Consider the following 25,434-nt stretch of genomic DNA (forward strand, 5'->3'; position numbering starts at 1 on the left):
AAACAAGATTGTTCTTAAGCTCAAGAAGATCCTAAATATAAATAACAATTCTGGATCTTTTTAGAAGTCGATTAAATAATCCTGGATTCATCCATTGTTGCTATTTAGTTAAGCAGGTTTTCCAACTTTAGAATTGAGATTAGATCACAAGGAAATCTCATAAGAACATCTTTAAAATTTATAGACTATAACACAAATTAAATCGATCAAAATTGCATTTGTATAGTATCTATAAGTTTGTATAATTTTATACATTAAGCTAAGAAAAGTTTAGAAATGTGCTTTTTGATGAATTAATCTCAGGATAACCTAATGATTCCAGGAAAAAAGCAGAAGAAGGCTGTCAATAGGTACCTAATTTTTTGATTTCTATTTCTTGTTAAATAAAATTTTATAGTAAAATAATAATCATTTTTCCCCATGCAGAGTTTTCTAGTTCTCTTCTGTCTGCTGAGGAAGAAGGACTTCAAAGCTATAGCTCTGATCTTCGGTTATCTAATATAAAAGAAACACTTGAACTTTTATCTGAACCTCCAGTTCATTCAACTGAATTTGATTCCACAGAGGAAGGCAGTGTCCCAGTTTTCATCAAAGAAGTGTCAAATGCTGAAATAAACATGGGCGATGTGGCTACGCTGTCTGTTACCGTCATTGGCATCCCCAAGCCCAAAATTCAGTGGTTCTTTAATGGAGTAATGTTAAACCCTTCTGCTGACTACAAATTTGTTTTTGATGGTGATGATCATAGCTTGATCATTCTGTTCACCAAACTTGAGGATGAGGGAGAGTATACATGCATAGCCAGTAATGAATATGGAAAGGCAATATGTAGTGCCTATCTAAAAATAAATTCCAAAGGAGAGGGACACAAAGAGACAGAAACAGAGTCAGCAGTGGAGAAATCTCTGGAAAAGCATGAAGGGCCTTGTCCTCCTTGCTTTCTTAAGGAGTTAAAACCAATTCACTGTGCTCAAGGGCTCCCTGCCATCTTTGAGTACACAGTGGTTGGAGAACCTGCCCCCACTATTTCATGGTTCAAAGAAAACAAGCAGCTTTGCACCAATGTTTATTATACTATTATTAATAATCCTGACGGTTCTGGGACATTCCTCGTCAATGACCCTCAGAGGGAAGATAGTGGCCTCTATGTTTGTAAAGCAGAGAATGTGTGGGGTGAGGCCACCTGTGCTGCAGAGCTGCTTGTGCTTCCGGAAGACTCAGATGTAACTGATGCCGCTTGCAAAGCAAAATCCACACCACAAGCTGCTGAAGATTTCCCACAGACGTCATTCAAGGGTCCTGCCACTGAGGCATTTGACTCGGGGCAAGAAATTGCAGCTTTTGTAAAAGACACCATTCTGAAAGCGGCTTTAATCGCAGAAGAAAAGCAGCAGATTTCTTATGAACATGTGGTTCAAACCAATGAATTGAGTAGTGAGGTTACTTTAACAGCTCAGCAATTGCAATCCACAGTCATGTTGGAGCAGGACATGCCCACCCTTGAAAGCACCAGGGAACTTCTTTCCACCAATGGCACTATTCACGTCCAGCCTATCAAGGAACCACCTCCCAGTCTACAGCTGCAGATCGTCCAGTCCCAGAAAACTCTCTCCAAAGAAGATACTCTAATGTTTCAAGAGCCTGTGTCACAGGCGGTTCTATCAGATACCGAAAAAATCTTCCCAAGTGCTATGTCCATAGAACAAGCTAGTTCATTAACAGCTGAGCCTCTGAAAACTTTATTAGCTGAACCTGAAGGGAGTTATCCACAGTCTTCAACAGAAACTCCAGCACATTCTTATCCACCGTCTGTGGCTGAGGAAGTATTTTTACCAAAAGAAAAGACAGTACTGGAAGCCAACAAGGAGCAAAAAGTGACTCTTCAAAAGCAAGAGGCACAAAGTACCCTCATCCTGACTCAGAGCTTAGCCGAGGGGCACGTGGAAAGTTTCAAGGGGGCTGACATCGTGATCTCTCAGGTAAACTATGAGCCCCGGGTCCCTTCAGAACACACTTGCACAGAAGAGGGTGCAATTTTGATGGAAAGTACAGATCAACTGGGTAGTGCAGGGCAGGATTTCGCAGTCAGGATTGAGGGGGGCAAGTCCTTAAGATTTCCACTAGCACTTGAGGAAAAGCAGGTACTGCTCAAAGAAGAACATTCTGACAACTTGGCAATGCCCCCGAACCAAACCATTGAGTCTAAAAGAGAGCCCACAGCGATACAGAGCGTGCAGGAGGTACAGGGAAGGGACATTCTTTCTAAGGAAAGTTTGCTTTCCGGTATTCCAGAAGAGCAGAGATTAAACCTGAAGACTCAGATCCGCAAGGCTCTGCAAGCAGCTGTGGCCAGTGAGCAACCAGCTCTCTTCTCTGAGTGGTTAAAAAACATTGAAAAGGTAGAGGTCAAGGCCATAAGCCTCACCGAAGAGCCCAAACACATCAGGTGCACTTACCTTATCACCTTAGTGAAGTCTCTGACAGAAGAACTAACCATCACTATTGAAGGTATTGATCCTCAAATGGCTAACTTGAAAACTGAACTTAAGGATGCACTGTGCTCTATTATATGTGAGGAAGTAAACATCTTAACAGCTGAGGAGACTGAAATTCAGCAAGGAGCCAAAACAGATTTGCAGGAAGCAATGGATTCTTTTTCAGACTCACAGAAGGTTGAAGCAATTCTTGAGCCAGACATCGAATCTAAATATCTTATCTCAACAGAAGAGGTCAGTTATTTTACTGTGGAAAGTCAGATTAAAGATGCAGGTACCACAACTGTCACCGAGGGGGTTGTTTCAGATGCTATCTCTGATGAAAAACAGGATGAGATTCAGAAGCCATCAGAGGATAAAGAAAAGTCCTCTGAAAGTGGTACTGAGGAGGTTGGTACAGTAAAGATACAGGAAGCTGAGGGCAGTTTAATCAAAGAGGATGGCCCCGTTATACATACGCCCTTAACGGACACCACTTCTGAGGAGGGTGACGTCGTATACCTCACATCATCCATATCCAACGCTAAAGAGGTGAATTGGTATTTTGAGAGTAAACTGGTGGCTTCAGATGAAAAGTTCAAGTGTTTACAAGATCAAAATACATATACGCTAGTAATCGATAAAGTAAATACCGAAGACCATCAAGGACGGTATGTCTGTGAGGCCTTGAATGACAACGGAAAAGCAGCAACTTCAGCAAAACTCACTGTAGTAAAAAGAGGTCGGATTTTAAGGATTAAATGAATCGAACTCTAACATTCACTGGATTGTAATGATTTAGCGTTCATCACTAAATTTTCACTTATCTGCCACTTCCAGAATGCAGTTTATTTAGAGTAAGAAAGAAATCACAGATATAATCATGGTTATGAACTCCGCTTTTCCCTTACTGCCTTGCTAGGTAGTATGTTATCCTATCTATGATACTACCTATTTTTAAAATAAAACATATTTTTATGTTTCATAATACCAATACATATGTTTTTAGTTTATTTTTATATGAAGATACTGTAATAATATGTAATAAAAAGCTATCAGTGAACGACTAGTCCTGACATCACCAGTCTCATCCCTAAATTCGAAATAACCATGATTAGTTGTTTATATATGTTTCTTGTTTCTGTTTCTTTTTTGCTGTTGTTTCACTTCATCACAGTATATCATGTTTTTTCACATTATTTTTAGTGTTCCTAGGCAGCATGGTATATTTAAAGAATATTTCGTGTTATGCATGTAATACAATAGCATCACACTTTAATAATTTTTTTTCACAATTCACTGGAAAGTAATGATTGAATATGTTGAAAAATGTTTTATTTTCCTTTTTTGCCTTCAATGATCTTTCTCATTTTCCAGTCACTTATCTTAAACTACTACAATCTGTCTCACCAATTTCAACTGTTTTACTTTATTAACAGTAACAAAAGCTAGAAGAAAAGGAAAACTGTGGTATGCCTGATAAGGAGGCATGCTAATGGACTCTTCTTCCCTTTGCAGCTGCCCCAGTGTTCAAGAGGAGAATTGAGCCTCTAGAAGTAGCACTGGGCCACCTAGCCAAATTCACCTGTGAGATCCAAACTGCCCCCAATGTCCGATTCCAGTGGTTTAAAGCTGGCCGAGAAATTTATGAGAGTGACAAGTGTTCTATTCGATCTTCGAAGTATGTCTCCAGCCTGGAAATCCTGAGAACCCAGGTTGTTGACTGCGGCGAGTACACCTGCAAAGCTTCCAACGAGTATGGCAGTGTCAGCTGTACAGCCACACTAACTGTGACAGGTAAATGCTGTACATTGGCCCTGATGTTGTCTCCTCATTTCATATTGTTGCCTATTTTGCTTCTTGTACAGGTGGAGGAAGTGCTTGTCCTACCAACTGGAGAGACCAGTAACCAAGATGGTAACATGGCAGCTAGATGCTGCAGAGCCTATGTGGAATAAGAAATCATTATTTATAGTCATATTTCTAATATCAACCAAAGAAAAAATAATTTAATACTTGAGAATAATGTGAAGTAATCAAATGAGCCTGGCTTGGCCCTTAATATAAAAAATTTCAGGACAGTGTGATACTACTAAAAAATAAATGGTGTCTCAAAATATTTAATAATTTGGAATCAAATAACCAATTAAGAACAGAATTACAAACTGAAAAAAGTCAACATATAAAACTAAAATTCAACAAATCCTAATGTAAGACAGGAAGTTAGTACAGGACTGGAAATTAAGATTCTCACCCTAGGCTTTATTACTAACTGAAAAATAAGAGCAAATATGCAAACATTCTGTTCTCCATTCCCTAATTGATACACAGGATGACTTTCAAATAGTTAACACTCCTTGAATACTTGAATTCCCTCATTGGCAAAAAAAAAAAAAAATTAGTAGCTCTTTCTTTCTTTCTCTCTTTCTCTTCTTGCTTTCTTCCTCCCAAGAGAAAGTGTCAGTATGAGCTATGGTTTGAGGATAGGGAAGCCGTGTAGTTAAGCCACGCACTGACTGTTAGGGGAGGCTGTCTGTTGGCCGTCTCTCAATGAGAACATCAGGGGGAAGGGCAAAGGCAGCACATCTCTCTGACATGAAAAATATGGGGTTTCCTATGGCTTCCTCTTCTCTATAGTGGTTTTACACAATCCTAAGAAACAGGTCAGTGATGATTCAACCAGTGGTTTTTACTCTGTGGTCCAAATGTCTCCAAGCAACCAAGTACATGGCATTATTCTTAATGACTCTTATGGAAGTTTCTTGATTCAAATTAGGCCAATTCAGGAATGGGACTGATATCTGAGCTTCAAATAATAGGACGAAAGGACAAGGAGGGTGACTTTTTAAAAAACCGCAAAGAGAGCTTCCTAAAATCTTGCTTCAAAATGCAGAATGGAAGGGAGAAATGACTGCTATTAAATGTTTTCACAAGTTTCAAATGGCCTAGGACATGCATTCAAAGTTAAGCCATTTAAGAATTTCCAGGCAGTTGACATGATGATTAGAAAGACTTTATAAAACTATTTCAATCTTTGTATCACTTAATATCCCTATTCTTCGAGAAGAGTCAAATGCATTTTCGTTATCTTCCTTACATAGACTTCTAATTTGCAGAATTAAAGTATCAGCTGAATTGCTTATCAAATAATTTAAACAATGAATCAACTACTAAAATGGACAAATCTTTAGCAATGTTACTTAATAAAAGAACATTTGTCTTTCCTTTGATAAAGACAATTAAAGTAATGTCTCCGTCCTCTATAAAGAACACTCTCATCCCTTTCCTTTGGCAAATCTTTTGTTCTTATTAATGCATTACCCTATTTTAAATTATGGTCTCATATCTATCTAAAGATATAATTCCTCTTTTCTCTGTCTTGGAATATATAATTACAGCAAGAGCTTTGGTGGGGACTAAACGTAATGCTGGCAAATTTCTTTTGCAGAGGCATATCCACCAATCTTTCTCACCAGACCTAAGTCCCTCACGACTTTTGTGGGTAAGGCCGCCAAGTTCCTCTGCACAGTGTCAGGGACTCCTGTGATCGAAACCATTTGGCAGAAAGATGGTGCTGCCCTATCACCTTCGCCTACCCGCAAGATGTCCCACGCAGATAATAAACACAGTATAGAACTCTCAAATCTTACCATTCAAGACAGAGGAATTTACTCTTGTAAGGCTTCTAACAAGTTTGGAGCAGACATCTGCCAAGCTGAGTTGACCATCATCGACAAACCACATTTCATTAAAGAATTAGAGCCTGTGCAGTCAGCGATCAATAAGAAGGTCCATCTTGAGTGCCAAGTAGACGAAGACAGAAAAGTCACAGTTACATGGAACAAAGATGGGCAAAAACTGCCCCCTGGGAAAGATTTTAAGATCGATTTTGAAGATAAAATAGCGATACTTGAGATTCCTCTGGCCAAACTAAAAGATTCAGGGACCTATGTCTGTACAGCTTCGAATGAGGCTGGAAGCAGCTCCTCTTCGGCCACCGTCACTGTCAGAGGTAAGAAACCTGGGGATATATTTTCACTTCCTTCTCTGAAAGGAAGCCTCAGTAGAAAAATTGTTGACCAACAATGCAGCCAGCCTACTTTGTTATTAAAATCATTGCGTTCGGCAAATGTTTTTGGCTTGGGAAAGTCCGGCATTGTTTGATTTTATTTTTTTTTAATCTTCTTCAGAATTCACTTACTTTTGTTCTTGTAATATTATGTCTGCTATTAACAAAGCTTGCTTAAAATTTCTTATAAGAACTTCAAGAGTCTAGGCAATTCTTAACCATCTTCTTTCATATGATTGATCTTTGTGTAGATATAGTTTGTTTGTTGTTGTTTAAAAAATCGAGAGCCTGGGAAAAAGTCTTGGAATGATGGAAAGCTATTGAATGTACCCACAGCTTTTTCGGAAATTTTGTGAAGATATTTTTTGCGTGTCGAGTCTTTTTGTTGTATACGTCTACTTTTCTTTTGTGGAGTTTATGTTTCAGATATCTTTTCCTTTTTCTCTTTTGCAAACTTCGTGTAGAGCCACCATCCTTTGTGAAGAAGGTGGATCCCTCTTATTTAATGCTCCCAGGTGAATCAGCACGCCTCCATTGCAAGCTGAAAGGCTCACCTGTGATCCAGGTTACCTGGTTTAAAAATAACAAAGAACTTAGTGAAAGTAACACAGTCCGAATGTCTTTTGTCCATTCTGAGGCGATACTAGACATTACAGATGTGAAAGTTGAAGACAGTGGGACTTACTCGTGTGAAGCAGTGAACGACGTTGGCAGCGATAGCTGCAGCACTGAAATAGTTATCAAAGGTTTGTTGACTGAGTTACCGACCATTATTTTTCTGAGAAAAGATTTCCTTTTTAACTGTTTGTAACTCATTACTTACACAATGCTTTCGTGCTTTTGTAGAACCTCCTTCTTTCATCAAAACCCTTGAGCCTGCAGACATAGTGAGAGGAACAAATGCTCTACTTCAGTGTGAAATCGCAGGCACTGGACCATTTGAAATTAGCTGGTTCAAAGATAAGAAGCAAATTCGAAGTAGTAAAAAATACAGGTTGATTTCTCAGAAGTCTCTTGTGTCCCTGGAGATCTTTTCTTTCAATAGTGCAGATGTTGGTGAATATGAGTGTGTTGTTGCTAATGAAGTCGGCAAGTGTGGCTGCGTCGCCACTCAGTTCTTAAAAGGTTAGTGCTTGAAAAACATGTATCTTTAATAAATTGTCAAAATAGCTTTCTTAACCCATGGAAGGAAAACTGGTACTTTCTTCTCTTATCCTATCCTTTAAAATTGGTTTGACCTGGGACCTGGGGAACAAAGTCAGTAACTTTCACCTAGTCTTCATCTTGAGAGCAGTGTAAATATTTAGTATCTGATAACAAAAGGAATTGCATAAGCCATTTTTTCAGCTGATAAACATATATCTCTATGCCTCTCTGTCTCTTGGATGGAATTGTAATTACTCTTAAATTTTACTTCTTCTTCCAATTAACTGACACTGTGAAATAGCAGTAGTAGATAGGATAAATGTAATCTTGATAACATTCTTAAATGTAGATGGTGCTGAAAGTGTTTGGGAATTGATAAGTTTTGTATGCTCTCTTTCTTTAACTAGAACCACCAACCTTTGTAAAGAAAGTAGATGATTTTACTGCACTAGCAGGACAAACTGTTACCTTACAAGCTGCTGTGAGAGGGTCAGAACCCATTTCTGTCACGTGGCTAAAAGGACAAGAGGTCATTAAAGAAGATGGAAAAATCAAGATGAGTTTCTCCAGTGGTGTTGCAGTCTTGGTAATCCCTGATGTTCAGATTAGCTTTGGCGACAAATACACGTGCCTGGCTGAAAATGAAGCCGGAAGCCAAACGTCTGTTGGGGAATTAATAGTTAAAGGTTCGTGTAGGAACACTTTAACTTTGAATTGCCATTTCCTTTTAAAATGAAACCGTAATACACACTTAGGAATCCTAACTGTTTAATACCATTGAATACCATTGTAGAACCTGCCAAAATCATTGATCGAGCAGAATTGATCCAGGTGACAGCAGGAGATCCAGCCACACTGGAGTACACAGTCACGGGCACCCCAGAACTGAAGCCTAAATGGTACAAAGATGGGAGACCCTTGGTTGCCAGTAAGAAGTACCGAATAAGTTTTAAAAACAATGTTGCCCAACTCAAATTCTATTCGGCTGAACTGCACGACAGTGGCCAATACACATTTGAGATTTCCAATGAAGTGGGCAGCAGCTCCTGCGAGACAACGTTCACTGTGTTAGGTTAGTATGTTTAGGAAACTGCACTACATATTCATTTGAAACCCAACAAATGGCCAAAAATAAACCACTGACCACTTTTCTATATTGATCTTTTTTCCCTTCTTGTACCACGAACAGATCGAGACATTGCTCCGTTCTTTACCAAACCCTTACGCAACGTGGATAGTGTTGTTAGCGGTACCTGCAGACTGGACTGCAAAATTGCCGGCTCCCTCCCCATGAGGGTGTCCTGGTTTAAGAATGGTAAAGAAATAGCATCTTCTGACAGATACAGAATCGCCTTTGTGGAAGGCACAGCCTCTCTGGAGATCAGCAGAGTAGACATGAACGATGCAGGGAATTTCACTTGTCGAGCCACAAATTCCGTGGGAAGCAAAGACAGCAGCGGAGCCCTGATTGTGCAAGGTTGGCGGCAGACTTTGCATTTCATTCTTACTCTAGATGATGTTCAAATTAAGCCTTCTTCCCTTACAACCACATCTCTTAACTCTTGGAAATTCTTTCTCATATCCCTTCTTCAGAACCACCCAGTTTTGTAACTAAACCCGGATCAAAGGATGTTCTCCCTGGCTCAGCAGTCTGTCTGAAGAGCACCTTCCAAGGGTCTACTCCCCTCACAGTCAGATGGTTTAAGGGTAACAAAGAGCTGGTTTCTGGAGGAAACTGCTATATTACCAAAGAAGCTTTAGAGAGTTCCCTGGAGCTCTATACAGTGAAAACCTCTGATTCAGGCACATACACGTGTAAAGTCAGCAACGTCGCCGGAGGCGTGGAGTGCAGTTTAAACTTGTTTGTAAAAGGTTTGCATTGTTTTCTTGACCTCTTTTTGCTACCCTTGTTATACATCCTTTCTCCTCTTTCTCGTGTGTCTTAATAACTTCCCTCCTTCCACAGAACCTGCCACATTTGTTGAAAAGTTAGAGCCATCACAGTTGTTAAAGAAGGGAGATGCCATCCAGCTAGCCTGCAAAGTAACTGGCACCCCTCCGATTAAAATAACCTGGTTTGCAAACGATAGAGAAATTAAGGAGAGCAGCAAATACAAAATGTCTTTTGTGGAGTCCACTGCGGTTCTAAGACTTACAGACGTTGCCATCGAAGACAGTGGTGAATATATGTGTGAGGCTCAAAATGAGGCTGGCAGTGACCACTGCAGTGGCATTATAATAGTCAAAGGTTTGTTCACTTTGCCTCTGATATTACCAAAGTTGTGGCCCATAGGACAGACTGCTCCCCTGTTAACACAAATCATTCCTCTCTTACTCTAGAGCCACCTTACTTTACCAAGGAATTTAAGCCAATTGAAGTATTGAAGGAGTATGATGTCATGCTACTGGCCGAGGTGGCAGGCACGCCTCCCTTTGAGATCACTTGGTTCAAAGACAACACCACCCTGCGAAGTGGTAGAAAGTATAAGACCTTCATTCAGGACCGCCTGGTCAGCCTGCAGATCCTCAAGTTTGTAGCCGCAGATGCTGGTGAATACCAGTGTCGGGTGACCAATGAGGTGGGCAGTAGCATCTGCACTGCCAGGGTGACTTTAAGAGGTTAGTGTCAGTTCCCGTGATGGACTGGCTCTTGTGCAGAGTCGGTCCTTTCTTTTAAAAAAAGCCAGTTTTGCTAAGGAGCTGGTACTGATTGAGAATTCGTTCTTCTGTTAGAGCCCCCATCCTTCATAAAGAAGATCGAGAGCACCAGCTCCCTCCGGGGAGGCACAGCTGCCTTCCAGGCCACTCTGAAGGGCTCCTTGCCAATCACGGTGACTTGGCTAAAAGACAACGATGAAATCACTGAAGATAACAACATAACCATGACCTTTGAGAACAATGTGGCCAGCCTGTACCTCAGTGGCATTGAAGTCAAGCATGACGGGAAATACGTCTGTCAGGCCAAAAATGACGCAGGAATACAAAGATGCTCTGCGTTACTCTCAGTAAAAGGTTGGTTCAGAAAGTCAGCCTTGGGTTGGAGGAACAAATGCAGATGTAAGCCTTTCAGCAGAGCAATTCACGACCCACATCTGCCCTTTGTTTTCTGCAGAACCTGCAACAATCATCGAGGAGGCCGTGTCCATAGATGTCACCCAGGGAGACCCAGCCACTTTGCAGGTTAAATTTTCAGGGACTAAGGAGATTACAGCCAAATGGTTTAAAGATGGCCAAGAACTGACCCTGGGCCCAAAATATAAAATCAGTGTCACTGATACAGTCTCCATACTGAAGATTATTTCCACGGAAAAGAAAGACAGTGGAGAATATACTTTTGAGGTCCAAAATGATGTGGGGAGAAGCAGCTGCAAGGCTAGCATTAACGTCTTAGGTTGGTATTGCTTTTCTATTAGAGACGAACTGGACATTCTTATGTTCCTTCCTCTCTTACAGTTTAAGAGAAAATACAAAGTGGTAAATTAACCTACCTTTTTTTTTTTTTTTTGCCTTTTCATTGGATAGATCTTATCATACCTCCCTCATTCACCAAAAAGCTGAAGAAAATGGACAGCATTAAAGGGTCTTTCATTGACTTAGAATGTATAGTGGCTGGGTCACATCCCATAAGCATCCAGTGGTTTAAAGATGACCAAGAAATATCAGCTAGTGAAAAATACAAATTCTCTTTTCACGACAATACTGCCTTCTTGGAAATCAGTCATCTGGAAGGTACAGACAGCGGGACATACACTTGTTTTGCCACCAATAAGGCAGGGCACAACCAGTGCAGTGGTCATCTGACAGTCAAAGGTTGGCAATTTTTATCTCTACCTATCAAAAACTTATTGCTCTTTCATTTCTTAATTCTTATCTTTATTGCTCAGTTGTAAAATAAACCGTCCTCTCTCTTTTTGCTGTTTTTTCTTTCACCCCAGAACCCCCTTACTTTGTGGAAAAGCCGCAGTCACAAGATGTCAATCCCAACACGAGGGTTCAGTTAAAGGCTCTTGTGGGCGGCACTGCACCTATGACCATAAAGTGGTTTAAAGATAACAAAGAGTTGCACTCAGGGGCAGCTCGCTCAGTTTGGAAAGACGACACCTCCACCATTCTAGAGCTCTTTTCAGCCAAAGCTACTGACTCTGGAACCTACATTTGCCAACTAAGCAATGACGTGGGCACAGCAACCAGTAAAGCCACTCTCTTTGTAAAAGGTCTGGTCTCTACATCTCCTCGCTTTCTTGCTTGCCTAGATTTTCTTGGGGGAGGGAAGAGAGGCTTAAGAAAGCAATTTTGCTTATTTAAAAAAATATATTGAACATCACACTTTTTTTCTCATCTTTAGAACCTCCTCAATTCATTAAGAAGCCCAGTCCAGTGCTGGTGCTGAGGAATGGACAGTCAACAACATTTGAGTGCCAAATAACAGGCACTCCTGAAATCAGAGTGTCTTGGTATCTGGATGGGAATGAAATAACAGCCATTAAGAAACATGGCATTTCCTTTATTGATGGTTTAGCCACTTTCCAAATTTCTGGTGCCAGGATAGAAAATAGTGGGACTTACGTCTGTGAAGCCCGAAATGACGCAGGCACAGCAAGCTGCAGCATTGAACTAAAAGTAAAAGGTTCGTTGTTGGAATCTATTTTCCATTTTGGCTGCGCTGTTTGATAGGCCTGGAATCTTCCCTTGAGTAAGCTACTTTCTGTCTTCCTTTTGAATCTTTAGAACCTCCCACCTTTATCAGGGAGCTGAAGCCCGTGGAGGTAGTGAAAGATAGTGACGTGGAGCTGGAGTGTGAAGTTACAGGAACACCTCCTTTTGAAGTCACTTGGCTGAAGAATAACAAGGAAATTAGAAGCAGCAAAAAATATACACTGACTGGCCGAGTGTCAGTGTTTAACCTCCATATATCCAAGTGTGACCCGTCGGACACTGGGGAATACCAGTGCATTATATCCAATGAAGGCGGCAGCTGCTCTTGCAGTACTAGAGTGGCTCTAAAAGGTCAGCAGGCTACCTAATAAACATTCCATCATGCTCTTTCGTTTTATGATTATAAGTAGGAGTTAAAATATATCTCTTCTTTTCACACTATCTCATTTAATCACAGAACCACCATCGTTCATTAAGAAGATAGAAAATACCACGACTGTTTTGAAAAGTGCTGCCACCTTTCAGAGTACCGTGGCAGGCTCTCCCCCCATTTCTATAACCTGGCTAAAGGACGATCAGATTCTTGATGAAGATGATAATGTTCATATCTCATTTGTGAACAATGTGGCCACACTGCAAATCAGAAGTGTGGATAATGGACACAGTGGGAGATATACGTGCCAAGCCAAGAATGAGTCAGGAGTTGAGAGGTGTTACGCTTTCCTCTTAGTTCAAGGTTTGTAAGCCGTTCCCTTTCAAAATCTGTCTATGGAGACAATTTCATAAGCGCACCTTATATCTAGTGGAATTATCAACATAACTCATCCACATTCTTATTCCTGCTACAGAACCTGCTCAAATCATAGAAAAAGCTAAATCAGTTGATGTTACTGAGAAAGACCCAGTGACCTTGGAATGCGTTGTGGCTGGAACACCAGAACTCAAAGTGAAATGGCTTAAAGATGGGAAACAAATTGTACCCAGCAGATATTTTTCTATGAGTTTTGAAAATAATGTGGCCAGCTTCAGGATTCAGTCAGTAATGAAGCAAGACAGTGGTCAGTATACTTTCAAGGTGGAAAATGACTTTGGAAGCAGTAGCTGTGATGCCTACCTGAGAGTGCTAGGTTTGTATCTTTGCCCCAGTCAACTTTCCTAATTTGTATTATGGCCTTTGTAAACACATAACCACAGATTAATGGGCGTGTTTTGCTGTTTGCGTTGGACAGATGAAAATATTCCTCCATCATTCACCAAAAAATTAACCAAAATGGATAAAGTTCTGGGCTCTTCTATTCATATGGAGTGCAAGGTTTCTGGCTCACTTCCTATTAGTGCTCAGTGGTTTAAGGATGGAAAAGAAATATCTACAAGTGCAAAATACAGACTTGTATGTCACGAGAACACGGTGTCACTGGAAGTTAATAACCTGGAATTAGAAGATACTGCAAATTACACATGCAAAGTGTCAAATGTAGCAGGAGATGACGCATGCAGTGGCATCTTAACTGTAAAAGGTCAGAATTTCTTACCTCTTCTTGATTCTTCTTTGTGAATGCTTTAAAACTGTATCACTCTTACCCTTGTAACCTTTAGAGCTAAAATCTAAATGATTCTGTTTCTTTAGACACATGTCCACTGACTTCAAGAAATATTCAGCCATTACTTCTTTTCAGGAGTGTTTTCTTATATGTCCATTCAACTGTCAAAATAAATCAACACAAGGAATTTAATTAAATATATCTTTCTTAAAACCTATAGAACCACCAAGCTTCCTAGTGAAACCTGAGCGACAACAAGCCATACCTGATTCTACGGTGGAATTTAAGGCAGTACTAAAAGGAACACCACCATTTAAAATAAAATGGTTCAAGGATGATGTGGAACTGGCCTCTGGACCTAAATGTTTCATTGGCTTGGAAGGGTCAACTAGCTTCTTAAATCTCTACTCAGTGGATGCTTCCAAGACTGGACAGTATACTTGCCAAGTTACCAATGATGTTGGTAGTGACTCTTGTACTACAACGTTGCTTGTGACAGGTGTGCAAGTTTGATTGTTTTCTGTTTCTGTCTGACCCATGGCTCTGGTTCTTTCTCTACTCTGTTACAGTGTAACTAGCTAACCAAGAGAGTACCATTCTTTCTAACACAGTAGACTGTAGTTGCCAGACATGGCTCCTGTTCTTCTCTTTCCTACATACCAACTAATTTAACTTCCATTATTCATTTCTGTTCCTTCATAATCTCCTCTTTCCTCACTCTCTAGAACCACCAAAGTTTGTAAAGAAATTAGAAGCATCCAAAATTGTGAAAGCAGGTGACTCTTCACGACTTGAATGCAAGATAACCGGATCCCCAGAAATCAGAGTGGTGTGGTACAGAAATGAACATGAACTTCCAGCCAGTGATAAATACAGAATGACTTTCATTGACTCGGTGGCTGTCATACAGATGAACAATCTCGGTACCGAGGACAGTGGAGATTTCATTTGTGAGGCTCAGAATCCTGCTGGCAGCACAAGCTGCAGTACCAAGGTTATAGTAAAAGGTAGAAATCTTGTTCTTATGTTCCTCATTAAGTGAAACCCACCTTCCGCTCTACTAGGTATCACAGCTCTTTATTCTTTTACCGTCATTTTAGTTTCCATTTGAGATCATAGAATATTTTCCCAAGCTAATATTATTTCCCCTTTTAGATATTTTTTTTTCTTAAGTTTTGCTTACATGTAGCTAGTCGTTCTGGAATATTTTTGTTGTTATTCCAATAATTCTAATCACCTCAACACACTGGCCAGACATCAAATGTGATGTTTCAAAAATTCACCAAAAAGAAAAAAATGAAATATGCATTTTTAAATTAATCTTTTGCCTTGACTCAACTTACAAATATATTATCTTCCTCCCTATAATCTATATCATTAATAACAAGGAATATTTACTACATATATGCAAGGTATAAGCAATATAAGTTTTAACTTTACATTCAGAACAGTACCATTATATTTTCTTCTCTCTCTCAAGAATCAGTTCCCATCTTTTAAATATTATATGACTATACCCTGATACAACTAGTATGTATATTTTCTACTGCCATTTTCCAATATTTTGTGTCACAAAGCCCAAGTTTGTCATGTTCTGAGGCAATTATTGCAATAACCATTTGTTGAAAGATTTAGATCACAGATGTTGTGACAAATTCCAAGTGTCTCAGTTTTAGAGCAAACACACACATAAAAATTTCATCCCTGAAGTCAGAATTCCATACTTCATGCAATTCATATTTATTAATATACATACTTGTTTTTGTAATTTTTGTATCAATCAAAGATAAATGAGTAGGGCAGAGTAGACAGACTGTTGAACTGCTTAATCATGACATCTAGGATCTATCTGGGTTCCCTACCCATATAGCTGATTATCTTGCAAAGTTTCATGGCCTCTCTGAAGGCCATGTCACTATTCCTTGATAGTGACAGTGCTGGACAGTTCTTACCATTATAATATCTTAAACCTTCCCTCCAACTTAAAAACAAAGAAATAAAAACCTTTCATTCTATAAAATTAAATAGCCCAATTCATGAGAAAATAGCTCAATTCATGAGAAATTCTTATCTTTTGACAGAACCACCTGTTTTTACCAGCTATCCTCCTGTAGTAGAAACCCTTAAAAATGCTGAAGTTAGTCTTGAATGTGAACTTTCGGGAACACCACCATTTGAGGTGGTGTGGTACAAAGACAAGCGGCAACTCCGAAGCAGCAAGAAATACAAGATTGCATCGAAAAACTTCCATGCGAGTATTCACATTCTCAATGTTGAAACTTCCGACATTGGTGAATACCACTGCAAAGCGCAGAATGAAGTGGGAAGTGATACTTGCATTTGTACTGTAAAATTAAAAGGTAAGCATGTTTCCTGCACCTGGCAGAAATGCCAGGAATTTGCAAAATGCTAATTTTTTTCTCTCTTCTATTATCTGGACAATCTTTTCAAAAATCTCCATCTATCTTCTCCTGTTCAGAACCACCAAGATTTGTCTCCAAACTGAACAGCCTCACCGTTGTAGCTGGGGAGCCTGCTGAGTTACAAGCATCCATAGAAGGCGCCCAGCCTATTTTTGTCCAGTGGCTTAAAGAGAAGGAAGAAGTGATAAGAGAAAGTGAAAACATCAGAATTACATTTGTGGAAAATGTTGCAACTCTGCAGTTTGCAAAAGCAGAACCAGCTAATGCTGGAAAGTATATCTGCCAAATCAAGAATGATGGTGGAATGAGGGAGAACATGGCCACACTGACCGTCTTAGGTTGGTACAATAGTCCCCTAACAGAAACTGGTGCCAAATGCTGGAACAAGTTACTAAGACTGGCAGGCTCTCTTTTTCTAAATTTCTTCTAGAACTTTATTTATCCTCACCTATTTGGAATGTTTAGGGGAAAGCCCTAAATGATCTTTCTTTTCTGTTTCTATGATTCTAACAAAAACGTGCCATCTATTTTATTGTTTACTTACTACTTTTCTTGATGGAGTAGCAGATATAATTGTGACCATCTTTTATTTAAGCATGAAAGAATTGGGGGCCTGACGTGTGTTACAAGGAAATTTTGTTTCCAAAGTCTAGTTGTTAAAGCTGACAAAAACACCAAAGGTCAACATTTGATAGGAAAGACTTGCACTTCTATCTTTGGATATATTAAATTTCAATTTAGAGATTTTTTTGGATAGCAACTTTCAAAAAGTTGTCTTTAGTACCTTAAAGTAGAGAAAAAATACCAAATAATTCACAATAACATGAAGAGGGTCTCTTTGCTCTAAAGAGGGTCAAGTGCAAATCAACACATACTGTCTAATATATGTTGTCTGAATTGGTTTGAAGTTGACTAGCACATGAGTGTACATTTCTTAATAAATGCTATAATTTTATGACTGCTTGTAACCATTGAATCACGTTTTAAAGTGGAGAGCCCTAACATAACCACCTCATTGGGAGAAACATTTTTAGTGCATTTGATAGTAGAGACATAGTAAAGGTCTCAGACTTTGACAGATGGATATCATGTTTTATTTCAGAGCCTGCAGTCATTGTCGAGAAGGCAGGACCGATGACAGTGACAGTAGGAGAAACATGCACTTTGGAGTGTAAGGTGGCTGGCACTCCAGAACTCGCAGTTGAATGGTACAAAGATGGAAAGCTGTTGACCAGCAGCCAAAAACACAAGTTTAGCTTCTACAACAAAATCTCTTCCTTAAAGATTCTCTCTGTCGACAGTCAAGATGCAGGCACATACACTTTCCAGGTTCAAAATAATGTTGGAAAAAGCAGCTGCACAGCTGTGGTTGAAGTTTCAGGTTAGTTCTGTTATTTCCTCTGGTTGCTTATGCACGTTCCTTTTACAAATTTCCTTCTTTCAAGTCTCTTCTATTCTTTCAAATCATGATGAGTCTCTTGCCTTTCCTCATACAGACCGAATGGTTCCTCCCTCTTTCACACGAAGACTGAAAAACACTGGTGGGGTGCTAGGTGCCTCTTGCATCTTGGAGTGCAAAGTAGCTGGATCATCACCTATCTCTGTTGCCTGGTTTCATGAGAAAACCAAGATTGTCAGTGGAGCAAAGTACCAAACCATGTTTTCAGATAATGTCTGCACATTGCAGTTGAATTCTCTGGATTCATCGGACATGGGAAACTACACATGCGTGGCTGCTAATGTTGCTGGGTCTGATGAATGTCGTGCAGTATTAACTGTGCAAGGTCAGTGTTAGACATTCCTCTCTGGGTACACATCCAGGTTGACACACATGCAAAGTGCTCTTTCTTTTGATCCAAAATTACAACTAAATTTAAAGCTTACAGGATATTTTCATTGTCCTCCATGTCTATGTAGAACCACCCTCTTTTGTGAAAGAACCTGAGCCTCTGGAAGTACTACCAGGCAAGAATGTAACCTTCACAAGTGTTATTAGAGGAACGCCTCCATTCAAGGTTGGCTGGTTCAGAGGTGCCAGAGAACTGGTGAAAGGAGACCGGTGCAACATCTATTTTGAAGACACTGTGGCAGAACTGGAATTATTTAATATTGACATATCTCAGAGTGGGGAATATACTTGTGTGGTCTCTAATGATGCTGGCCAAACATCCTGCACTACTCGTCTCTTTGTGAAAGGTTTGCTCAAGTGCATTCACTCTTCTGATTTTCTGTATACCGACATCTTTGTGTCTCTATTGTACTTAATTGCTGTGCTTTGTCACTTATCAGAACCAGCTGCATTTGTGAAGAAATTAAGTGATCACGCTGTAGAACCAGGGAAGTCCATAATTCTGGAAAGCACCTACACTGGAACACTTCCAATTTCAGTCACCTGGAAAAAGGATGGTTTTAACATCACTCCATCTGAAAAATGTAACATAGTCACAACAGAGAAAACTTGCATCCTGGAAATTCTGAACAGCACAAAAGGAGATGCAGGACAGTATTCCTGTGAGATTGAAAATGAGGCAGGAAGGGATGTTTGCGAAGCCCTGGTATCTACATTAGGTGTGTTGTCTTAGTCTCTCCTAGATGATTTGCGTTCATCTAACACATAGCATAGTTTTTTTGGTTTTCTTTGATTTTCTTGAATTCCAGTTGCTGATTGTGAGCCTTTCTTCCTTAGAACCACCTTATTTTGTTACGGAACTGGAACCTCTGGAGGCATCAGTTGGAGATTCGGTTTCTTTACAATGCCAAGTTGCTGGGACACCAGAAATTACAGTGTCTTGGTACAAAGGAGACACCAAATTACGGTCAACTCCTGAATACAGGACCTACTTTACAAACAATGTGGCCACACTTGTTTTTAATAAAGTGAATATCAGTGACAGTGGAGAATACATATGCAAAGCAGAAAATAGTATAGGCACTGCTTCTTCTAAGACTGTCTTCAGAATTCAAGGTGATGATCTTTTATAAATTAAAATATTTCTTTTTTCCGTATCTTAACTCTTTTATCTTCATGGGCTAATTTTCATTTCATCTCCTAATGCGTCCAGTATTACTTGTCTTCCTACAGAGCGCCAACTCCCGCCTTCCTTTGCAAGACAATTAAAGGACATAGAACAAACCGTTGGGTTACCAGTTACACTCACTTGTCGACTAAATGGCTCTGCACCCATCCAAGTGTGCTGGTATAGAGATGGAGTACTTTTAAGAGATGATGAAAATCTACAGACATCATTTGTAGATAACGTGGCAACTTTAAAAATTTTGCAGACTGACTTGAGTCACTCTGGCCAATACTCTTGCTCAGCTTCCAACCCACTTGGAACAGCATCTTCTAGTGCTAGATTCACAGCAAGAGGTTTGTTCACATGTCAATCTTTCTCTTTGCAAACCATGACTTCTTATTTCATTGTCAAAGTAGAAATGGCCAATGGAAAAAAAGCAAAATAATACACATTGCCTTTTCTTCTCATCTTCCAGAACCTAAGAAGTCTCCCTTCTTTGACATCAAGCCTGTATCTATAGATGTTATTGCTGGAGAAAGTGCTGATTTTGAGTGTCATGTTACTGGTGCTCAACCAATGAGAATCACTTGGTCAAAAGATAACAAGGAGATCCGTCCTGGGGGAAACTATACAATCACATGTGTGGGAAACACTCCTCATTTGCGAATTCTTAAAGTAGGCAAAGGAGACTCTGGCCAATATACTTGCCAAGCAACAAATGATGTTGGCAAAGACATGTGCTCAGCTCAACTCAGTGTAAAAGGTATTGTTACATGGAATTTACCAATATTTATTCTTTAACTCTTTTGCATAATTGTCTTACAAACATTTCCTTAATTTTTAAATGTTTGAGATAAACTAACTGGATTCTGTTAGAATTTGTGTATTAGTGTTGGAGGCAACATTAATCAAAGTTCTGTTTTCTCTTTGTATTGTTCTTTACTTTGGTGTATCTCTAAGCATATTCCTTTCAGAGAGTACAAAGAATACTGTTTAATTGATTTTACCACGAAATTCTCAGAAAGTAGATTCTTAATAATAAACCAGTTTAAATATGAACTTATGAGATCTTCAGCTGGAAATATAAGCTATTTTAACATGTAAATATCCCTCACTGAGCTTTCCCTTTGGTTTACTAGAACCTCCAAAGTTTGTTAAGAAATTAGAAGCTTCAAAAATTGCAAAGCAGGGAGAATCCATTCAACTGGAATGTAAAATAAGTGGTTCCCCAGAAATCAAAGTTTCGTGGTTCCGAAATGACAGTGAACTTCATGAAAGCTGGAAATACAACATGTCATTCATTAATTCCGTGGCATTGCTTACCATCAATGAAGCCAGTGCCGAGGACAGTGGGGACTACATCTGTGAAGCTCACAATGGTGTTGGTGACGCCAGCTGCAGCACAGCACTGACAGTTAAAGGTTAGACACATGAAACTTCTTGCTTTCTGCCTTCTCCTCTGATTTGGATTCTTTCTCAAAAGTGCTATGAGCTCCAAAATAAAAAAAGCCAGTTAAGGTTATTTGCTTGCAATTCTTAAACTAGTTTTTATGACATGTCATTTCTTGTGTTGTCATATGGTCACACCAATCATTAATGCTGTTAGATTTTTATGTGAGCAAATTTTCTCATTGTTTATCTTCTTTTTTTTTTCTGGTAGCACCTCCTGTTTTCATCCAGAAGCCTCCTCCTTTAGGAGCCCTTAAAGGTTCTGATGTGATTCTCCAATGTGAAATTTCGGGAACGCCCCCATTTGAAGTAGTGTGGGTTAAAGATCGAAAGCAAGTTCGAAGCAGCAAGAAATTTAAAATCACTTCGAAAAATTTTGATACAAGTCTTCATATCCTTAATCTTGAGGCCTCCGATGTCGGGGAATATCACTGCAAAGCTACTAACGAGGTGGGAAGTGACACGTGTGTTTGCACTGTCAAGTTCAAAGGTTTGTATACATGGGCACAAAAATGTATGCCTCCTCATTCCATCTCTTCTTGCTTGACTAATAATTTGTGTGTCTGTGATTCTCACCTTTTTTCCTCTAAACCACAAATTTCTTTCATTAGAACCTCCACGATTCGTGAAAAAGCTAAGTGACACCTCAACCCTCATTGGGGATGCTGTTGAGTTGCGGGCTGTAGTGGAAGGCTTCCAGCCGATTTCTGTTGTCTGGCTGAAAGATAAAGGCGATGTTATCAGAGAGAGTGAAAACATTAAGATTTCATTCATTGATAACATTGCAACTCTACAACTCAGGAGTCCAGAAGCATCTAATTCTGGAAAATATGTGTGCCAAATCAAAAACGATGCCGGAATGAGAGAATGTTCAGCAGTCTTGACTGTACTAGGTTAGTAGCGAAGTACATATAGTCTGAGAAAAAAATCAACTTAATCAATCCATGATTATTTTCTTGTATTATTTTCAAATATTACTCTGATCCAATGATACAGTGATTGCAGTCTGAGTTTGAACAGTGACTTTGTTTTCAATGCAAAATTCTTCTTCTTTTAGAACCAGCCAGAATCATAGAGAAGCCTGAACCCATGACTGTCACTACTGGAAATCCTTTTGCATTAGAGTGTGTAGTGGCCGGAACACCAGAACTTTCAGCCAAGTGGTTCAAAGATGGAAAAGAATTGTCTGCAGACAGAAAACATCACATTACATTCATCAATAAAGTGGCTTCCCTTAAAATCCCCTCTGCAGAAATGAGTGACAAGGGGTTATATAGCTTTGAAGTGAAAAACAGTGTTGGCAAAAGTAACTGCACTGTATCTGTCCATGTTTCGGGTGAGTAGAATGAGGTCTTTACAAATCTAGTTTCTCTTGGGGGAAAAAGATAAAGCTTCTCTTTAAACGGAACACTACCCTTCTCTATGTAGATCGCATCGTGCCTCCTTCCTTCATCCGCAAGCTGAAAGACGTGAACACCATCGTGGGGGGCTCGGTTGTTTTGGAGTGCCGAGTCGCTGGCTCGGCCCCGATTTCAGTTGGCTGGTTTCTGGATGGAAATGAGATCGTTAGTGGGCCCAAATGTCAGTCCAGCTTTTCTGAAAACGTCTGTACTTTGAATCTGAGCTTATTGGAGCCCTCTGACACGGGCACATACACCTGTGTGGCTGCCAACGTGGCTGGTTCCGAGGAATGTTCGGCGGTTCTGACTGTCCAAGGTCAGTGTGCAAGGATACTGCAGCTGCTTCTTCTAAGCCGACGTAATGCCTGCCTTGCCTGGAGTTTCTTTATTTTTAGTCTTAGTTTCCTTTCTCTTAGGTAGCAGAAGCAATTCTCACTTGCATTTCTTTTCTCCCTTAATCTCCCCTTCCCATCGGGATATCTAGAACCACCATCTTTTGAACAAATCCCTGGTTCTGCGGAAGTTTTGCCTGGAACGAGCCTCACATTCACCAGTGTCATCAGTGGCAGTCCCCCTTTCACGGTCAAATGGTTTAAAGGCAGCAGGGAATTGGTTCCTGGAGAGTCATGCAACATCTCTCTGGAAGACTTTGTCACAGAACTGGAGTTGTATGAGGTGCAGCCGTCAGAAAGTGGAGACTATTCTTGCCTCGTTACTAATGAGGCTGGCAGTGCTTCCTGTACCACACATCTTTTTGTGAAAGGTTTGCTCTTTTCTCCAATGCATGCACCTTTTAAAAATTTTTCTTAGTCTTCACTTGAAGATATGAATTGTACCCTCCTGTGTTCTCCTTATAGAACCAGCCACCTTTGTGAAAAGATTGGCTGATTTCAATGTTGAGACAGGAAGCCCCATAGTTCTTGAGGCCACGTATACGGGCACACCTCCAATCTCAGTGAGCTGGATGAAGAATGAGTATCCTCTTTCACAGTCTCAGAACTGCAGCATTACAATGACAGAAAAATCTACGATACTGGAAATTCTCGAGAGCACAGTAGAGGATTATGCACAATACAGTTGCCTGATAGAAAATGAGGCTGGTCAAGATATCTGTGAAGCTGTGGTTTATGTCTTAGGTGTGTTGTCTTTTTATTGCTCTCTTTTCTTTCTTTTAAGACCAATCTTTTAGTTAGCAAGACTGATTGATTGATCACCACCCTTTGTACCTTAGAACCACCTTACTTTATTGAACCTCTGGAACATGTGGAAGCAGCCATTGGAGAACCTACAACTTTACAGTGTAAAGTGGATGGAACCCCAGAAATTAGAATTTCTTGGTATAAAGAACACACAAAGCTACGATCAGCTCCTGCATATAAAATGCAATTCAAAAATAATGTTGCCTCCTTAGTAATCAACAAAGTGGACCATAGCGATGTGGGAGAGTACACGTGCAAAGCAGAAAACAGCGTGGGGGCAGTCGCTTCTTCAGCTGTGCTTGTTATCAAAGGTGATGATGGTTTGGTTTAACAAGTCTTGCTGTGTTGACAGATTCATTTTCTTAAAAACTTCAATATTGTAATGGATTGAAATATGTTGTGGATGTTTTCTCTCTTGTAAATAAGGATTATCTGTAACTTCTTTGCAGAGCGCAAACTTCCACCTTCCTTTGCAAGAAAATTGAAAGACGTTCACGAGACTCTTGGCTTCCCAGTTGCCTTTGAATGTCGTATCAATGGCTCAGAACCTCTTCAAGTGTCTTGGTACAAGGATGGGGTACTTTTGAAAGACGATTCTAATTTACAAACATCTTTTGTTCATAATGTAGCAACTCTTCAGATTTTGCAAACTGACCAGAGTCATGTTGGTCAGTACAATTGTTCAGCTTCTAATCCTCTTGGGACTGCTTCATCCAGTGCCAAGCTCATTCTCTCAGGTGGGTAGGACATCACACCACCCTCTTCGTTATAAAGGAGCTTCTCTGCTCCCAGCTGCCAAAGGGCTAATGCCATTTGGTTTCTGCTCGATGTCTGGGAGCATGGAAACCAAAATCACCATGTTGGTCTTCGTTCTTTTCAGAGCATGAAGTGCCTCCTTTCTTTGATCTAAAGCCTGTATCAGTAGATGTTGCTCTTGGAGAAAGTGGTTCTTTTAAATGTCATGTAACTGGGACCGCACCAATCAAAATCACTTGGGCCAAAGATAACAGAGAAATTCGCCCTGGAGGCAACTACAAGATGACTTTGGTAGAGAATACTGCCACTCTGACAGTTCTCAAAGTAGCCAAAGGCGATGCCGGGCAGTACACATGCTATGCGAGCAACGTCGCTGGAAAAGACTCTTGTTCTGCTCAGCTGGGTGTACAAGGTACTTGTTAGAGAGAAGTAACAAGATCTCTTTTACATTTTCAATACCTTAGAATATAGGGGGGTGGTGCGCTTGAGAGCTATGTTTAGGATCATGATCGAGTGATTAGAAATGATAAAGTGGATTAAGGACCTTCCAAATGGGACCAGTTTAAAACATTTTTATTGAAAAAAAAAAACTGGGAAAATATGGACTGACAGTCCATTTTCAAAGATGAAAAATAGATACCAGGGAGAGAGAGTGAACAAAAATTTTCATAGAATTGCAAGAAAATCCTAGTTTGAAAGAAGTTAACAGGCCAGGCGTAGTGGCTCATGTATGTAATCCTAGCACTCTGGGAGGTTGAGGCAGGAGAATCGATTGAGGTCAGGAGTTCAAGACCAGCCTGAGCCAGAGTGAGACCCTATCTCTACTAAAAAAATTAGAAAAAATTAGCCTGGTGTGGTGACACACGTCTGTAGTCCCAGCTACTCGGGAGGCTGAGGCAGGAGGGTTGCTTCAGCCCACGAATTTGAGGTTATTGTGAGCTATGATAATGCCACTGCACTCTAGCCAGGACGACAGAGGGAGACAAGGTCTCAAAAAAAAAAAAAGAAAAGAAAAGAAAGAAAGAAAGAAAAGGAAAGGAAAGGAAAGAAGAAAAAAGAAAGAAAAGGGAAAGAAAGAAGTTATCATAGGACAAAAAAAGAAAGTTCTCTCACATGATTTCTTTTCCATAATACTTAGTAAATGAATGGATTTTTGTCCCTCTAAGATATAGCAGAGCCCCAAACTATGAAGAATTCAGATGAGAATTATATGGTCAACTTCTTTTCCTCCCCTAACTCCACTTAAATAATAGTGGAAGATGGGGCTGGGGACTAAGGACATTAACATCTGATATTATGGAATG

At 40.0% G+C, this 25,434-nt stretch overlaps 1 protein-coding gene across 1 annotated transcript in view; it reads left to right on the forward strand.

The window, feature by feature from the left end:
- Positions 1-25,434, forward strand: part of TTN (titin) — a 269,437-nt gene that overhangs the window by 64,335 nt on the left and 179,668 nt on the right. Inside the window, exons 46-86 of the mRNA XM_045559324.1 lie at positions 427-3,216; positions 3,993-4,271; positions 5,923-6,486; positions 7,008-7,289; positions 7,390-7,668; positions 8,097-8,375; positions 8,483-8,761; positions 8,879-9,166; positions 9,283-9,561; positions 9,656-9,937; positions 10,030-10,308; positions 10,423-10,701; positions 10,802-11,080; positions 11,212-11,499; positions 11,625-11,903; positions 12,035-12,316; positions 12,418-12,696; positions 12,803-13,081; positions 13,194-13,472; positions 13,575-13,862; positions 14,107-14,385; positions 14,612-14,893; positions 15,968-16,246; positions 16,366-16,647; positions 17,412-17,690; positions 17,806-18,093; positions 18,227-18,505; positions 18,599-18,877; positions 18,996-19,274; positions 19,392-19,679; positions 19,802-20,089; positions 20,466-20,747; positions 20,987-21,265; positions 21,387-21,668; positions 21,833-22,111; positions 22,204-22,491; positions 22,660-22,938; positions 23,033-23,311; positions 23,407-23,685; positions 23,824-24,111; positions 24,255-24,542. Of these exons, the coding sequence (XP_045415280.1) occupies positions 427-3,216; positions 3,993-4,271; positions 5,923-6,486; positions 7,008-7,289; positions 7,390-7,668; positions 8,097-8,375; positions 8,483-8,761; positions 8,879-9,166; positions 9,283-9,561; positions 9,656-9,937; positions 10,030-10,308; positions 10,423-10,701; positions 10,802-11,080; positions 11,212-11,499; positions 11,625-11,903; positions 12,035-12,316; positions 12,418-12,696; positions 12,803-13,081; positions 13,194-13,472; positions 13,575-13,862; positions 14,107-14,385; positions 14,612-14,893; positions 15,968-16,246; positions 16,366-16,647; positions 17,412-17,690; positions 17,806-18,093; positions 18,227-18,505; positions 18,599-18,877; positions 18,996-19,274; positions 19,392-19,679; positions 19,802-20,089; positions 20,466-20,747; positions 20,987-21,265; positions 21,387-21,668; positions 21,833-22,111; positions 22,204-22,491; positions 22,660-22,938; positions 23,033-23,311; positions 23,407-23,685; positions 23,824-24,111; positions 24,255-24,542 (14,337 nt within the window). The remainder of the gene's footprint in view (positions 1-426; positions 3,217-3,992; positions 4,272-5,922; positions 6,487-7,007; positions 7,290-7,389; positions 7,669-8,096; positions 8,376-8,482; positions 8,762-8,878; positions 9,167-9,282; positions 9,562-9,655; positions 9,938-10,029; positions 10,309-10,422; positions 10,702-10,801; positions 11,081-11,211; positions 11,500-11,624; positions 11,904-12,034; positions 12,317-12,417; positions 12,697-12,802; positions 13,082-13,193; positions 13,473-13,574; positions 13,863-14,106; positions 14,386-14,611; positions 14,894-15,967; positions 16,247-16,365; positions 16,648-17,411; positions 17,691-17,805; positions 18,094-18,226; positions 18,506-18,598; positions 18,878-18,995; positions 19,275-19,391; positions 19,680-19,801; positions 20,090-20,465; positions 20,748-20,986; positions 21,266-21,386; positions 21,669-21,832; positions 22,112-22,203; positions 22,492-22,659; positions 22,939-23,032; positions 23,312-23,406; positions 23,686-23,823; positions 24,112-24,254; positions 24,543-25,434) is intronic.

Source organism: Lemur catta, chromosome 8, assembly GCF_020740605.2.
Source record: "Lemur catta isolate mLemCat1 chromosome 8, mLemCat1.pri, whole genome shotgun sequence".
Taxonomy (NCBI): Eukaryota; Metazoa; Chordata; class Mammalia; order Primates; family Lemuridae; genus Lemur; species Lemur catta.